This window comes from Thalassophryne amazonica, chromosome 3 (assembly GCF_902500255.1).
Source record: "Thalassophryne amazonica chromosome 3, fThaAma1.1, whole genome shotgun sequence".
NCBI classification, from domain to species: domain Eukaryota; kingdom Metazoa; phylum Chordata; class Actinopteri; order Batrachoidiformes; family Batrachoididae; genus Thalassophryne; species Thalassophryne amazonica.
This window is the reverse complement of record NC_047105.1, coordinates 142,714,465-142,731,831: the sequence shown is the minus strand read 5'-3', so window position 1 is coordinate 142,731,831 and position 17,367 is coordinate 142,714,465. Positions and strand designations below refer to the sequence as shown.

General features: G+C 39.5%; 1 protein-coding gene across 1 annotated transcript in view; it reads left to right on the top strand.

Moving 5' to 3' along the window:
- The first annotated feature begins 1,023 nt into the window (after positions 1 to 1,023).
- rpn2 (ribophorin II) overlaps positions 1,024 to 17,367 on the top strand; it is a 34,936-nt gene continuing 18,592 nt past the window's right edge. Inside the window, exons 1-3 of the mRNA XM_034167496.1 lie at positions 1,024 to 1,147; positions 1,283 to 1,473; positions 14,625 to 14,720. Coding sequence (XP_034023387.1) covers positions 1,117 to 1,147; positions 1,283 to 1,473; positions 14,625 to 14,720 — 318 coding nt within the window. The 5' untranslated portion in view covers positions 1,024 to 1,116. The remainder of the gene's footprint in view (positions 1,148 to 1,282; positions 1,474 to 14,624; positions 14,721 to 17,367) is intronic.

Here is a 17,367-nt window from a genome sequence, read left to right as displayed (position 1 = left end):
ATCACTGATATGACTTTCATCCAGTCATCCACAGTCCACGATTGCTTTTCCTTAGCCCATTGTAACCTTGTTTTTTTCTGTTTAGGTGTTAATGATGGCTTTCGTTTAGCTTTTCTGTATGTAAATCCCATTTCCTTTAGGCGGTTTCTTACAGTTCGGTCACAGACGTTGACTCCAGTTTCCTCCCATTCGTTCCTCATTTGTTTTGTTGTGCATTTTCGATTTTTGAGACATATTGCTTTAAGTTTTCTGTCTTGACGCTTTGATGTCTTCCTTGGTCTACCAGTATGTTTGCCTTTAACAACCTTCCCATGTTGTTTGTATTTGGTCCAGAGTTTAGACACAGCTGACTGTGAACAACCAACATCTTTTGCAACATTGTGTGATGATTTACCCTCTTTTAAGAGTTTGATAATCCTCTCCTTTGTTTCAATTGACATCTCTCGTGTTGGAGCCATGATTCATGTCAGTCCACTTGGTGCAACAGCTCTCCAAGCTGTGATCACTCCTTTTTAGATGCAGACTAACGAGCAGATCTGATTTGATGCAGGTGTTAGTTTTGGGGATGAAAATTTACAGGGTGATTCCATAATTTATTCCTCAGAATTGAGTGAGTCCATATTTTTTTCCCTCTGCTTGGTCTAAAAAAGTAACCGTTACTGACTGCCGCAATTATTTTTCCTGATTTCTTATAGTGTTTCTTAAAGCCAGAAAGTTGCCATTTGAAATGACTTTAGTTTTGTGTCATGTCTGTGATCTGCTTTTTTTCTACAAAATTAAACAACTGAATGAACATCCTCTGAGGCCGGTGATTCTATAATTATTGCCAGGGGTTGTATATATATAAGTCTGGTTGTTGCTGTTCTGGCCCTCGCCGTTAGTGGCGGTAATGAGCTCCTGGTTGGGGTTTGCCTGCCGCCGGTTCCTGACGGAAGCAGAAGAAGGTCGAGACCGGAAGTGTTGCTGTTTTGTGGTGACGCTGCATTACCTGCCGACATGCTCCGTTCTCGTAAGTCATTCTCTTCTTTCAGTCAACGTCTTTTTAGTTTTCACTCCTTTTACTTTTTCGACCTTATTCGGTGAATTCTGTATAGACGGTTAATTTTGAAGTCTCTGATGGCAAGGAAAATGCGACACTCAGGAATGAGTAAGTTTAATGTTAGCAAGTTTTAGTTAGCATGATTGCTAGCTAAAGCAGCTAAAGCGGTTGATTTGATACAAACAGATACTGCTAACGATACTCGGTGTTTTTATGATCGACTGTAACCTGATGTGTCCTCAGACCTGCTGGGTTTGCTTGTCCTGGGTCTGGTTCTGGTTAGAACCCAGGCTGTCACTCCGGCTCACTACCTATCCCTGTCCGATGTGGCCAGACTGCAGAACCTCCTGAACCGACCCTTCACAGACCTGGAGTCCGCCTTCTACTCTGTGGTGGGTCTGACCAAGCTGGGAGGAACTGCTGCCGATCACACGGTAAGGAGGACACAGTACTGCCTGCACTTAGTTGTCTCCGTGTTCCAACATATACGTGAATTCAATGAAAGACTCGTTAGCAGGCTTTTAATGAGCCTTTCACAGGATTCAGGTGTGTTGGAGCAGGGAGACGACTAAGAAACTAAGAGTGTCAGGAGGGTAGCTCTCGAGGGCCGAACTTGGGCATCCCTGTTTTATTGCGTCTGTTTTATCATATTCATTAGTGTCATAAGGTGCTTGTCAATAAAGGAGAAGAACAAACTGATGCAGCTGGTTGGGGAACCACAGTGCACTGACACTTGCACGACTTTAATGCACACACTTGCATGCCCTGTGTCGTGCAAGAAAGTAAACTCGTCTTTAACAGGTGTAGACTGAACATGAGAGGTGCCGGCGCGTTCAACTGCACGAGTGGTTGTCAGCGCATTGCATCAAATCGCAGTTTGTCTGAACGATTATTACAAGATGTTAAATCTGTTACAAACATACTTATAAAGCAGCACACAAGAAGGAAATAACATGCAACTGTTTTACCAAGCCATGACAATGTAAATATGACAAATAATTACCTTTTTAGATGGCTCCAAACTCTTTCTCTAGCTCATTCAGTGCACACTCGCAAATAGCCCCGGCTGGAGGGGTCCTCTGTCATTCAGGAAGCGATTAGAGCCGTTTTCAACAGCCAACTTGCAGAGAAAATGATTAATCTGCTATGAAATAATTATTTTATATACAACCCCAGTTCCAATGAAGTTGGGACATTGTGTAAAATGTAAATAAAAACAGAATACAATCATTTGCAAATGCTCTTCAACCTATATTTAATTGAATGCACCACGAAGACAAGATATTTAATGTTCACACTGATAAACTTTATTGTTTTTGTGCAAATATTTGCTCATTTTGAAATGGATGCCTGCAACACAAGTTGGGACGAGGCAACAAAAGACTGGGAAAGTTGATGAATGCTCAAAGAACACCTGTTTGGAAACAGGTGAGTGTCATGATTGTGTATAAAAGGAGCATCCCCAAAAGGCTCAGCCATTCAGAAGCAAAGATGGGGCGAGGATCACCACTTTGTGAACAACTGTGTGAAAAAAATAGTCCAACAGTTTAAGAACAGTGTTTCTCAACGTTCAGTTGCAAGGAATTTAGGCATTCCATCATCTACAATCCATAATATAATCAGAAGATTCAGAGAATCTGGAGAACTTTCTACACGTAATCACCAAAGATGAAAACCAACATTGAATACCCGTGACCTTCGATCCCTCAGGCGGCACTGCATTAAAAACCGACATCATTGTGTAAAGGATCTTACTGCGTGGGATCAGGAACACTTCAGAAAACCATTGTCAGTTAACACATTTCGTTGCTACATCTACAAGTGCAAGTTAAAACTCTACCATGCAAAGCGAAAGCTATACATCAACAACATCCAGAAATGCCGCCGCCTTCTCTGGGCCCGAGCTCATTTGAAATGGACAGATGCCGAGTGTAAAAGTGTGCTGTGGTCTGATGAGTCCACATTTCAAATTGTTTTTTGGAAATCATGGACATCGTGTCCTCTGGACAAAAGAGGAAAAAGACCATCCAGATTACCAGTGCAAAGTTCAAAAGTCAGCGTCTGTGATGGTATGGAGGTGTGTTAGTGTCCATGGCATGGACAACTTACACATCTGTGATGGCACCATCAATGCTGAAAGGTACATCCAGGTTTTGGAGCAACACATGCTGCCATCCAAGCAATGTCTTTTTCAGGGACGTCCCTCCTTATTTCAGCAAGACAATGCCAAGACACATTCTGCACGTGTTACATCAGCATGGCTTTGTAGTAAAAGAGTGCGGGTACTAGACTGGCCTGCCTACAGTCCAGACCTGTCGCCTATTGAAAATGTGTGGCGCATTATGAAGTGCAAAATACAACAGCGGAGACCCCGGACTGTGGAACAGCTGAAGTCGTACATCAAGAAAGAATGGGAAAGAATTCCACCTACAAAGCTTCAACAATTAGTGTCCTCAGTTCCCAAACACTTATTGAGTGTTAGAAGAAAAGGTGATGTAACACAGTGGTAAACATACCACTGTCCCAGCTTTTTTGAAATGTGTTGCAGGCATCCATTTCAAAATGAGCAAATATTTACACAAAAACAATAAAGTTTATCACTTTGAACATTAAATATCTTGTCTATGTGGTGTATTCAATTAAATATAAGTTGAAGAGGATTTACAGATCATTGTATTCTGTTTTTATTTACATTTTACACAACGTCCCAACTTCATTGGAATTGGGGTTGTATGCAGCGTCCAGCGCAGAGTGCGTGGCAGCCAGTGGAACAAAGCATGGCGTCCACCTGGGAACACAGCGGCTGGTATCGTCGCGATGACGTGCATGCAAGTGCGCGGATCACAGTCGTGCAAATGTCAGGGCACCTTTAGCTCCGAGTCTCCGTACACCAGGCAGCTACAGAGGATCACTAAATCAATTATACATGACCATTCACATCCTCGACATGGGGACTTCCAGCTTCTCTGGTCGGAGGATTACAGTCCCGAAGTGTAGAACAAAGCGCTACAGGAACAGTTTTATTCCAGCTGGTACTATTCAGATGAATAAATCATCATAGCAAATTTTGCACCATTTTACCACGCTGTGGTCAAATGTGGCTCTGAGCACTTTTTATGCCTGTCAGATCTTTGTGTATGTCAGTGTTGTCCCTATATGTTTAATGCTTTCTGTGACTGCAACACAAATCTACCTACGGGTATCAATAAAGTGACCTGAACCTGTACCGCCTGCACTGTGTACTCATCGGAGGACGCAATGCCGCCTGCACCGAAATCATAGCAATTGAGATTTAGGTAGTTTGTGTCCTTCCGATGATCCACCGGGATTCCTTTGTGCACTTCTGTGACCAGTGTCAAAGTATATGGCATTTGCAACAAACAGCTACGGAGACATTTGAAAACAAAGTGCTCTTGTATTTCTGAAAGCAGTGACATGACTATTAGAAACGTTCCAGCGTGTAGCTACTAACGTTAAGAACTGGGGCACAGATTAATTACAGAGTTTACACAAGTGTGATTTCGTGTTCTGACGACTTGTTTTTAAGTGATAACTGTTCATTTTGATGTAGTCACAGTAAAAGCAGCAGCTGTGAGTGTACTTACATGTGCTGTGATAATGTCCTCCATGTACAGTCAACAAAAGAAACAACACGCCTGGTGCTGTGTACAAGCACCCAAAACTGCAATTATAAAAAGAAACCCTCTGTTTTTGGACCTTGAGACACACCAGAGGACTAGAATCTAGCGACAAGTTCTGGCTTCATACGAATACAGTTTTTAACTTCAGAATCTAAAAAACAAACAAAAAAATAACGTGACAGAATGCTTGCTTGCACTGCAAAACAAAATGTTCACTTTTGCGCATTGTGGTCGAGCGCCTGTGTGCACAGTTCATCCCAGTGAACCTAAAGAGCAATTAAAAGGAAAATACATGTGCAGACGATGACAACAGAATTTACTTGCTGCTTTTTCTGTAGTTTTAAATGTTGGCATATTGTAATGGTTTTTAAAACAGTTGCATTTTCATTCCTTCTTATGAGTTGGATAATGGATCTGTAATATTATATTTTTTATAGATGTGGCATCTCTTCATAATCTAATTTCAGGTTCAGATGCACAGGCCATCTGAACCTGAAATTAGGAGTGTTTTCAAATACTGTAGAATGTGCAGTGTTCGCGACGAGTTTGCGCAAGTGGCACAAAATTTGTGTGCCAGAAATTTTGAACATTTCAAAATTTTCTTTGGGCACTGACAGCCGTACTGTAGTTCACGCAGTTTGACAAGTTTACTCATTGCAAGATTGCGTGTCAGTTGGATCAAATTTGTACAAGTGTCAAGTGCCTTTACTTACTTACTTACTTACCTTTTCATAACTTAACAGCCTATAAATCGCAGTACATGAAACTTTTTTAAATTACTATTCTCATAACATCTGGTGGAAAACATTTTCAGTTGAGTTTGTGGGAAATAAAATGTGAATATGAAGTCACAATGGTGAACATTTAATTCCTCTTTTCCTCACATCAACATTGGATCATTAGAAAATATACATAGTTATCCTGGTAATAAGTAGTATTACTGTGTGTTTAACATTCTGTGTTAATGACCCTATAAAAACACACAGGTAAACTGTATCATTTACAGTCAAACATTATTAAACATCTGTACACGTTCAATCAAGAATCACTTTTTCAAAGATGCTTATCACCATAAAGAGCTGAGCTGCAAGCTCACTCACTCACCTTCGACTGCTTACTCCAATTAAGGGTCACGGAGGGGGGGGGGCGCTGGAGGGTTATTCCATGTCAGTTCAAGGAGGGCGTCACACACTTTGTCTCAGATTTTCGTCAAATTTTAATCAAATATTCCCAGACTATTCAGAACAACAAATCTGAAGTTTGAGGCCTGTAGGCCAAGTAGTTAATAAGATATGGTCAATTAAGTGTGCACGGGGTCTGCGTGTTTTTTTTTTTTTTTTTTTTTTTTTTTTTTTTTTAAGGCAGAAATTATGGCCGTCATTTCTGGAGCCATGTTCAAGGTAGAATATCTCAGCAAATAATGGACTTAGAGGCCTGACATTTTCTGTGGCAGTTGTCATGGACACCCAGACTTTGACTATAGTCAAACAGACATTGACACTAAACTGTGAAGTTTATGTATGGTAGAGAAGCTTGAATCTTCGACAGGACTGGGTTGCTTGAGGCGAGGACGTTTTGATGACGTGAATGACTCATCAGTCATTCACGTCATCAGCAGAGTCGTCAAGGGAGCCATCAGGAGAGGATCCGTCCCATCGTTAGGAGGGACAACTGCCCTGTCATTAGGAGGGTGCTAACTAGAGCACAATTGGTGCTAATTAGAGCTGTTGTTTAGTCACTAGCCTGTAGCAGTCTGCCTCTCGGTAGGAGGCGTCTGCTTAGGTTTAAAACTCCAGCTTTTGTGATTCCTGTTTATTCTTCTCTGCAAGAGTCAAGACAGAAGTCAGACCACCAGAGCAAGAATTTTAGCTGAGGAAGTTTCTGCGATTTGAAGCGAAACGTCCTCGCGTCAAGCAACCCAGTCCAGTCGAAGGTTCAAGCTTCTCTACTATGGAAACCACCTGGACAACTGAGAGCCTACACAGAAAGTTTATATATGCTCAAACTATGGAAAACATTACATTGACTATTGCGAGTATCCATGTTTGAGACACTGAAGCATACCATTACACTCAAAGAAGCCTTTCCATCTCTTGGCTCCTTAATGCCAGCTATACTGGCTATGAAATATGTAACATTTGGCATATCTGTGGTAAACAGTTATTGTGGGAGAAACCTCTGAAATCTAAAAAAAAAAAAAAAAAAAAAAAATCATTTTGTGGTTGAGTTTTATTAGAAGAAAAGCTCATGTGGGCAGTAAATAAAACTCTTCAAACTGATTCCATTTTGAAGGTATTGATATCTACTTTGTGTTATAAATATGGCCTACTTTATGAAACTCCTTCCTGGTTAAATTAAGTATCCAATTATGGTTAATTTGTGCTCTCGCGAATGTATTTCTAGTGCTGAAATGACAATTTCATTTTAATTGTATGCACACACTGCATTCGTATGATTAATGGCACACCCCAGAATGCCATAGATCTGCCAGGGGGATTCCCCATGGTTTCCACGGTTACTAGGCTTATATCCACTTGCATGATGAGTGTGATGTTGTCTGATGTGCCTGTTCTGTAAAGCAGTTCTCTTGTTGCATCATCTAAGTCTGTGATGGGCTTGACCCCTTGTTTCCTACAAGAAACCATGAAATTGAAAAGTGTTATTCCAAAGCATTACATGACTCTGACAAGACTGGTCAATACCAATAGAAAACTGCATTCAGTGTTTATTGGTCTGTTTAAAGAGATTTGAAATGTAGATCATCAAAATATTCACCTGCAGAAAGAAGTGTGACTTTCACTTTCGTCAGACCAAAAAGAACAGGGAGGAAGATGTGCAGAATTCTTACTCCAACCAGACTGACAGCAGCAGCTTTGAACATGTCCAGATAGTACGCCATTCACTGCATTGCTCATCATGCAGGAAAAAAGTAGTTATATTTAACTTGACACATGCTGGCAAAAACAAAAAAAGATGCGACCATGATGGACTGCACCTGTTTCTGTCCTGCGTACAGTGACGCTACATTGGGCAGTTGTCCTGTGTGGCAGTCAGCGTTCCTGAACCTTTATCCAAAAGATATGGCTTCACTATCCACAGACAGAACAGTCTTTGGTGGCTTCTGATTTATGCACTCTGTGGGGAACAGGGTTCTCACCAAGATTTTTTTTTTTTCACAGCGTAGGGGGGAACTTAGCATAGCCGCACGACGAGCGTTGCAGGTGCGAGTATTGTAGGAGCGTCAAGGGGCATCCCCTACGAAAATTTTGAAATTTTATAACCCTTTGAAACACTATTTCCTGCATTTAGAGGGCCACTTTGTGTCGTTAACTGGAACATTAAATAATGTAGCAAAATTCTAAATCCTTCACACGGGCGCACCAAACTAAATGTAATGAATTACATTAATTTACTTATTTGGAATGAATGGCGAGACTTCCGGTCAAGCCTCACAACATGGCGGCAGCGTAAGCGTGTGCTCCTGACAATTGTTCAGATATTGCCCGTTAAAACTCGATTTGACCACTTTTATAAGTGACAGCTCCATTTTAAAACAAGGGCAACCACAATGCCTAAAGCAAAAGGTAAAAAACTCGGACATCGTGATGAAGAAGAGTCGGTTAGCATCGAGGGAGAAACCATGCTAACTGTGGGCGAGGAAGAAAACGACAGCGCTAACTTGACCATCATTCTGAAGGAATTAAGAGAATTTAGGAAAGAGCTCCCAACAGCTGAAAGATATTCAAAGTGCTAATAAGAGAATAGAAGAGGCGGAGGAGCGGATAGCTGCAGCAGACGCGCGCATCCAGGCATCAGAGGACGCGCTGCTGGAGCTGCTCAAACTCCACACACAACTCCATGCTAAAACTGTTGATTTGGAGAGCCGCGCAAGACGGGACTGTATTTGCATCTACAATGTGAAAGAGGGTCTCGAAGATAATGACCGAAACATGAATGCATTTGTGGAATGCCTGCTACGTGAAAATCTGTCTGTGCCATCATCCGTGGATGTGAGAGTGGAGCGCTCGCATCGCGCTTTAGTGTCACGGCCTCCCCCAGACGCGTCTCTGAGATCAGTCATAGCCAGGTTTTCCAGCTACAGGGTAAAAGAAGAGATCCTGAGATTGGCTTGGCAGAAACCTGGCTTTCAACTGAGTGGAAGAGCGGTGAATCTGGACCATGACTACACGCCAGAGATTCTGCAGAAGCAGAGGGCATACGCAGAGGCAAAAGCAGTTCTGAAACTTAAGAAGATACGCTTTCAAACTTCGTTTCCAGCGAAGTTAAGAGTCTACTACGAGAGCGGACCTGTGCTGTACGGGTCTGTGGAAGAGGCGACGCGGGATATGAACAAGAGAGGGCTCAGTTACGGAGGTGTCCAGTCCAAGCCCGACATCAATCTTGGATCAAATTCGGCAACTAACTTGGAGCACAGTTAAGACCAAGACCCGGGCTGATAACACGAAGGCTCCTAGCTATCAAGAAAAATTGCAAATGTTTCGGAGGTAAAGATAAGGACTGGGCATGAAGAGCGCAGGTGGTGAGTTGTTCATTGTCTAAAATGGAAGGACTATTGAAATAATAAGAGTCAAGAATGAATGACAGTTCAGACTAAAAGTAAAACTGCTTAAGGCTAGTTTAAGGTGATATGTCGGGACACAAGGACAGTGGACAGTAAAATAGCTAGTTTTACTGTTGTAGGCCCTCACCCTCCAACGAGGGGACGAGGCTCTCCCTCTAACCCCCTTTTCCAACTGGGGTCAGTCAGGATCGTCAGTGATCCCACTTTTGGAGGTCAACTATTTTTGTTCATTATTGTTCCTTTTTGTTCAAGCCTGTTCTAGGGCATATTGTTGTGTGTTTTTGGGGTGTTGCCGTAATGACCTGTTGTCAAATATATATTGAAACGTATATGTGCAGATAATGAAAGTGGTTAGTTATAATGTGAATGGGTTACTCAGTCCAGTCAAAAGAAGCAAGATTCTAAGTAAACTAAAACTGATAAATACTGAAATAGCATTTCTACAGGAAACCCATCTTTCTGAAACAGAACATGCCAAACTCACTGGAATGGGATTTAAATGTCAATATTCATCATCTTATTCTGCGGGTCATAGGAGGGGAGTGTCAATTTTAATATCAAGTAAAATTACATTTGAAACACTATTTGGAAAAAAAAAAAAAGATGGCAGATATGTCCTTTTAAGGAGAAATATGGATGGTTCACTAATGACCTTGCTAAATGTTTATGCCCCCCCAAATTCTGAATGGAACTTTTTTTAGGCAAATATTTGATTTAATAATAATTGAAACTCAAGGTATTTTAATATGTGCAGGCGATTTTAATCTGAGGTTAAGTTTGGATCTTGATTCATCTAACCCAAGAATAACTCAGCCTAAACTTATAAATAAAAAATTCAAAGGTGCACTGGATGATCTGGGACTGGTTGATCTGTGGAGACAACTTAATCCAACAACAAAAGACTATACATTTTTATCAAACCCACATTCGTTTTTCTCAAGAATTGACTACTTTTTTATTTTTAATAAGGATCTTCACAGGGTGTTTGACTGTACAATAGGCAGTATGGATTTATAGGACCACAGTCCAGTAACTCTAGACATAGATATAAATATGGATTGTAAAAAAAACCATTATTAAAAAAACCAAAACAATTATGTTTTGAGCCAAAAAAAGACTCAAATTAAAGCAGATATCAAAGAGTACATAGAGGGCAATGATAATGATAACTCCCATAATACTTTGGGATGCCTGTAAAGCTGTCCTTAGAGGAAAAATAATAGGCTATAGTTCAAATCTAAAACGTTCAAGGCAGCATAAATTATTGATGATGGAATCTGAATTGGCAAAGCTGGAACATTATTACAAACAAAAAGGGGACCACAAAATAAAACAGAAATAGTCAAAAAGAAAAACAAAATAGATGAGCAGTACACTAAAGATATTCAGAAGAAAATGATGTTTACGAAGCAGACATACTATGAGGGTGGGGCAAAAGCTACTAGACTGTTGGCTTACAAATTAAAAAAAACAGCAAGCAGAAAACTCAATTTACAAAATTAGAAATTCTGAAACAAAGCAGACTGAATATAAACTACCACAGATTCAAAAATGTTTTGAAACATACCATAAAAAATTATACTCAAAGGCTCCATGTGACCAAGTGAAAATGCAGAGCTTTTTTAATCAAATTAATTTACCAAAGTTGACAATGGAACAAAGAAAAGATCTTGTAAAACATATTTCAAAAAATGAAATTGAGGCAGCAATAAAACACCTTAAATCAAATAAAATGGCCGGACCAGATGGGTTCTCTCCAGAATTTTACAAGGAAATGAAGGAATCCTTGGTTCCAATTTTGGAGCGTACTTTCAACTGGATCCTGCAAGAAAATAGAACCCCTCTCTCGTGGAGTGAAGCGGTAATATCATTAATTCCAAAGGAAGGCAAGGACAAACTTGAATGTAGCAATTTTAGACCAATAAGTGTCCTGAATCAGGACTACAAAATTTTCACCCATATTCTAGCCAAAAGAATGGAAATAGTTCTCCCACAGATCATTAGTCTAGATCAGACTGGTTTTATTCGGGAACGCCGGACACAGGACAACATACGCCGTGCCCTACATGTAGTAAATCACATAACAATGAACAATACACCTGCAATTCTAGTAGGTTTAGATGCAGAGAAGGCGTTCGACTGTGTAAGCTGGTCTTTTCTGTATGAAACCTTGGGTAGATGTGGTTTTGATTTAAAATAATAAAAACAATCCAAGCATTATACTATGAGCCAAAGGCAAAAATTAAGGTGAATGGGGCAGTATCTCAATCTATAAAACTAGAGAGAGGCTCAAGACAAGGCTGCCCCCTGAGCCCGTTGCTATTCGCTCTTTTTATTGAGCCATTAAGTCAGTACATCACCCAGAACCAGGATATCAAGGGTATTGATATGAAAGGGGATAATCAAAAAATTTCATTGTTTGCGGACGATGTATTACTTTATTTATCCGATCCATAGACTTCTTTTATACATTTAATTACACTATTAGAAGACTATGGAACATTCTCTGGCTACAAGTTAAATATATCAAAAACACAAGTTATGTGCTTTAGGTATAATCCCACAAAAAACATGTCTGAAAAATACCCACTAAATTGGGGGGTTACTAAAATGAAATATCTCGGGTTGAAATCTCCAAAGATTTAACAAATTTATACTCTAACTACCTACCATTAAATAAAAAAACTCAAGGAGGATGTTCAGAGGTGGAGCACCATTCCCCTTCTTGGTTTTGGATCCAGAGTACAATCAGTTCAAATGAATATTCTACCTAGACTACTTTACTTGTTCCAATCCCTTCTTGTGGAGATACCAGACCAACAATTCCAGGAGTGGGACAGACTAAGTTCACGTTAAGTCTGGCAAGGTAAAAGACCAAGAATCAAATACAAAAACTTACAATTATCTAAGAGTAGGGGGGGAGTGGCGCTCCCTTCCCTTAAAGATTATGTGGCTGCACAACTTAAACCACTTGTGTGCTTATGTAATTATGACTACTTTGCTAAATGGAAAGAAATTGAAGAGGCATCAACAAATGCATATGAAATTCAAGAGCTAATAGGAGAAAAAATTAGATTGGACAGATTAGACTGTTTGAAAAATCCATTTATTACCTTACCTATTCAATTATGGAATAAGACAGTACAATGCAATAATTTAAATGATGTGGTGGGAATATTGAAATGGTGTGGATATGATAAAGATTTTGCACCCAGTAGGTTAGATGCACGATTTAAAGAATGGACCTCACAAGGGTTAACTGCTTATTGTACCTTATTAAATCAAGGGAAAGTGAACAATTTCCACACATTGAAAACGATCTATGGTTTAAACAATAGTGATTTTTTTTTTTTTTAAGATTTCTCCAAATTCGAAACTACATTGGAAAAATATTAAAGATACTAAAGAAAAACTCCAAAATAATCTTTTAATCAGTGTTTGTTGATGCCTACACTTCACATAATGATCATAAGACAATTTCAAGGCTCTACAAAGGACTATGTCAATCAAAAGGACTTGAGTGTCATGTGAAACAAAAGTGGGGAAAAAGAGGGGAATTTATGTATCTCTGAGGAATGGACAACAGTCTGTGAGGTACAATGGAAAACTACCAACTCAACAATCTGGAGAGAGTTTTGTTGGGAAAAACTTGATTAGGTTCTTCAAGACACCAGCACAAGGAAAACATTTCACCAAATCAGCAACCTCTTTATAATCCAGCCTGTTCAGAGGCAAGCCGGATTAAGCCATTTCATCCCTTTTTGCACTGTTTTGGATTGTTGGAGATCATAGTAGAATGTGCCCTGTGGAATCACCCTGTTAGAAAATGTAGTCAGGTCGATAGCCTCTAAGGTGGTTGAGGCTCAAACGAGCCTGCAGCGCAAAACAAAACAGTTTCACACACAAGGAATCCGTGATCAGATTTATCTTCATGTGAATATGGAGATGATTTAAATTACTTTGACTGGGGGGGGGGGATAGTAGAACTAGTCGCTTGTACCTGCGATCTAGTTCTTTCGGTTATGACCCAATCCTCATGACCATAGGTGGAGTAGGAACAAAGATTGACCAGTAGACCGAGCGCTTCTCCTTTTGGCTCAGCTCCCTTTTCGTCACAATAGTACGGTAGAGTGAATGCAACACCACCCCTGTTGCACGGATTCTCCGGCCAATCTCGCGCTCCATCATCCCCTCAGTCATGAACAAGACCCCGAGGTACCTGAACTCCTTCACTTGGGGCAAGACCTCATTCCCTACCCAGAGTAGACAGTCCATTGGTTTCCTGCTGAGAACCATGGCCTCAGATTTAGAGGTGCTGGTCCTCATCCCAGCCGCTTCACGCTCGGCTGCGAACCAATTCAGTGAGTGTTGGAGGTCACAGGCCGTAAATTTGATAGCTTAACTATTTTTATATTGATGGCACCTGTACCTGGATATGTTGCCGTATGTGGTTAAATTATTTTAAGCCCTAGAGCCTATTTCACCAAAATCACATACCCATACATTATGATTTATTTCTCAGCTTGTACAACGTCAAAAATGCAAAGGTTTGGATCAGCTAAAAGACAGGTCCTAGGGGATGTTGTGGATGCAAAAAATTTAAAATAAATAATACTTGGTAGGAGTAAATGAGGTTTTTTTCCCAAAAAAATGAATTCTGATTTATGTCTTTAATTGCTTGGCGGTTCAGCTGTGGTTAGTTGATATGTGATTGAAGTGGATACTTTTGTAGAGGATACTTTGCTTGACATTTTGATGTATGATAAGTGTATGTTGGTGTCAGCATTGGTTAGTTATGAGTGTTCAAATGTTCCAAAACAGGGCAAGTCTCCAAATTTGGGGACTGTAGGGTTTAAGAGGTTAAAAAATGTTGAAAAGATTAAAGGTTCATTCATTAGTTCAGTGCAGTTGGACCCAAAATGGTGCCATGTTCTGACTTGATGCCACTCTCTCAATTAAGGCACTTTAAGCAGAACAGGACAAGAGCAAAGCTTTGGTCATCCCAGCCTCAGCACTTTGGTGTCCATCCGAGCTGAAACGCTGAAATTATTAATTTAAAGGATATTTTTCATTGGCGACATTACAATAATATTTCTGGATTTGATTCAGGAGAATCAAACTCGGGTCTACATGGTGGCAGTGCAGCTCGGGTGATTTTATGTGATTGGTGTTGATTTGTCTCATTCTTGCCTGTGGCTGTTTCTTTTGATTTGTGAGCTGTTTTATTCTTTTTTTTTTTTTGTTCAAATTTGTGTTGTGAAGCGCTTTGAATCTTGTGTGAAAGTGATTGATCAGTTTATCATCTACTGTGTGGAATGATGTGTGTTTTCTGTGTTTTAAAGAAATCTTTGTGTGGTTGTAGGAAATTTGCCAGTTCCTGAAATCCCATTATGATCCCACCAATGTTGACTCTCTGTTCTTTGCTGCTGAGACCAGTCAAGCCATTTCAGGATGTGAGGTATGAACACACTGAACACACTGTCCAAGACTTTGCCTGCTCTTCACAAGACTCAGTTTCTGTATAGCTCACTGTGCTACAGAGAGGTTACAAAGGCAACCCCAAATTCACAGTTAGCGACGCGCCGATCCACATTTATTATTCCGATGCTCAAACCTACACTGATCCATTACTACAACTTAAGAAATTCAATTTAAAATTTGTTTGCTTGTCTTCTGAAACCTTCTGCCACCTGAAAATGAAGTTGGCAGTCAGTCAACATGTCACAAAATGTGTGTGTATCGGTCCAGTCTGTCTGAATAATGTTTCCTGCATCCTTTTTTATGTATGAATGAATGAATTTATTCAGCACACAGACAAAAATGACAAATTAATCTCACAGCGGAAACAAAGAAAACAATCCGACAAAGCGCCCATGTGACTGAAAGGGTGTGGGCAGAAGCTTATAAACGCCCACCCCTTTAACCAAAGAATAATATATGTGTATACATATATACACACCCATGATAACTGAAACAAAATTTAAACTAATCACTAAACTAAGATTTCAGAACACCATGCGCAAACCCCAAAAAAACAAAACAAAATCAATAAACCTAATTCATCATGCTGTAACAATAATTAAATGATTTTTGAAGATCCTTTTGAAGCCAACCAAGTTACCGAGCGACTTTGTTATCCGTTCACAAATTCCAAATATTAACACTTTTAACAGAAACACAATGACTTTTTACTGTAGTTTGAATCTTTGGTTTTTGAAATAATAATGTTCCTCACAAATTATGATTGGAGGTCCTGGACATGTTTTGGTAAAAGGTTATTTTTTTACTTTAAACATAATTTGTATTAAGCTATAGTCAATCAGGTCCCAAAATTTTAAACAACTTCCTGCTGGTTGTGTAGTGTTGTAAATTGTTGAAACGATGTGATTTCAAAAATTTGAATTACGATTAATTGGAAAAAAATGTGTATAAGAAACTCAGGGTTCTGTGTTTCTTACTGAAACACAGAACCCTGCAAAAGTTCTGTGTTTGATTGCAGAAACTATCACGTTGCATGCTTTTATTTATTTCTAAGTAAATGTGTGCTACTTCTTATGTGAGAGAAGATAAAGTGTGCAAGGTCCGTTAAGGTGATTAGAAGTTGATCTCACTGAGGCTGCTTGAGGTTTCTTCCTATCATCGAAGAATGCGTGAGGGAGTTTTTCTGACCACTGTTGCCAGTTTGTTTGCTCATGGGCTGGGTCAGGTTGAAACTTCCTCTTCCATATTTGTTGTGGTTTGACTCTAAATTAATTGACTTAATGTTTAAACACAGGAGACTTAATAGTAATACCAACAAAATTAATAAATTTGTACACACTAACAGAAATTCCAGATCGAGTGCGAGTAAAACAGCTCTTGTCTGGATTAATGTGAGCTGATATGATAATTTAAGAGCTAATTTAGTGATTTTTAAAAATCAATTTCCCCAGTTTATTGAATATCCGTGCTGACATTACAATTTTCAACACTGTACGACTTCACCGTATGTTGCACAGTTATGACAACTTGAACATTATTACATAGTTATTCATGTTTGTGCCGGGATGAAATTCGTGAGTCATGTCAGATCTAGTTTATAATTGCAGCAGTAGCAAAGTCACACTCCAGTGCTAACAGGGTGACTTAAAAGTTCTCAGAGACTGAAGGCATCAAAAATATGGGATTAAGAGCTATCCGACCCGTAGAGGAAACATACCGGGCACAATTCCAGATAATGTGAAATATCCAGTTATCAAAAGTTATCTCTGCTTATCCGCAGCACTCGGACTGTTCAAATCACACACAACTCACCCCCCCCCCCCCCCCCATAACTTAAAGTGTTTATTTTTTTTTCTGTTTTCTGAACTGGCGGATGTTTGCACGCCACAATTGCTTAAGGTTTTACACTTGCTAATTATACAGTCGCGTATGTTAAACGGTGTGAAAATCTTTGATTCCATGAAGTTTTTCATCCAAGTTTGAAATGAATGTAATTGTGTGCTGATTATGAGACGATGATTAAAGGATTATGTACTACTTTGTGTTTGAGTTTTAATGTTAAATTTCTGTGTGTGTTTTAAATAATTTGAGAATTTTATCATGTTTGAACCATGTGATTGTTGTACTTGGATATTTTTACTAGTCCAGGTTCAAGCGGTGGATATTTATCATTTCAAAACTTACCGTATCTGTACCGTTAGACTAGTTTTATTTCTTGATATATTTGATATTACTGATAATAAAAGAATCTCATAATTACTGATAATAAGGAATCTCATAATTATTTTTCAAAACAGGGGTGGGCAATTATTTTTTGCAAAGGGCCAAATGAGAAACAGAAAACACTGTGGAGGGCCCGACCAAAAGTCTAAAGTCAAGTCTTAGGCAGTGGGCTGTGTGGAATACAGTATTACGTTATTGCATGACCTACAAAAAGGGTGGGTACGATTTTTGCATGATTCTGTTGAAAAAAAATTACAGGAAATGTCCAGTGTCTTTTCACAGGCAAAAATAATCATGCCATTTCAGACAGAACCTCTAGCAGTTATTACTTATAAAACCTGAATCTCTACAATTTGTAACTAAGAAATGCTCAATTAGTTAAGTTTGTGCATGACACCTTT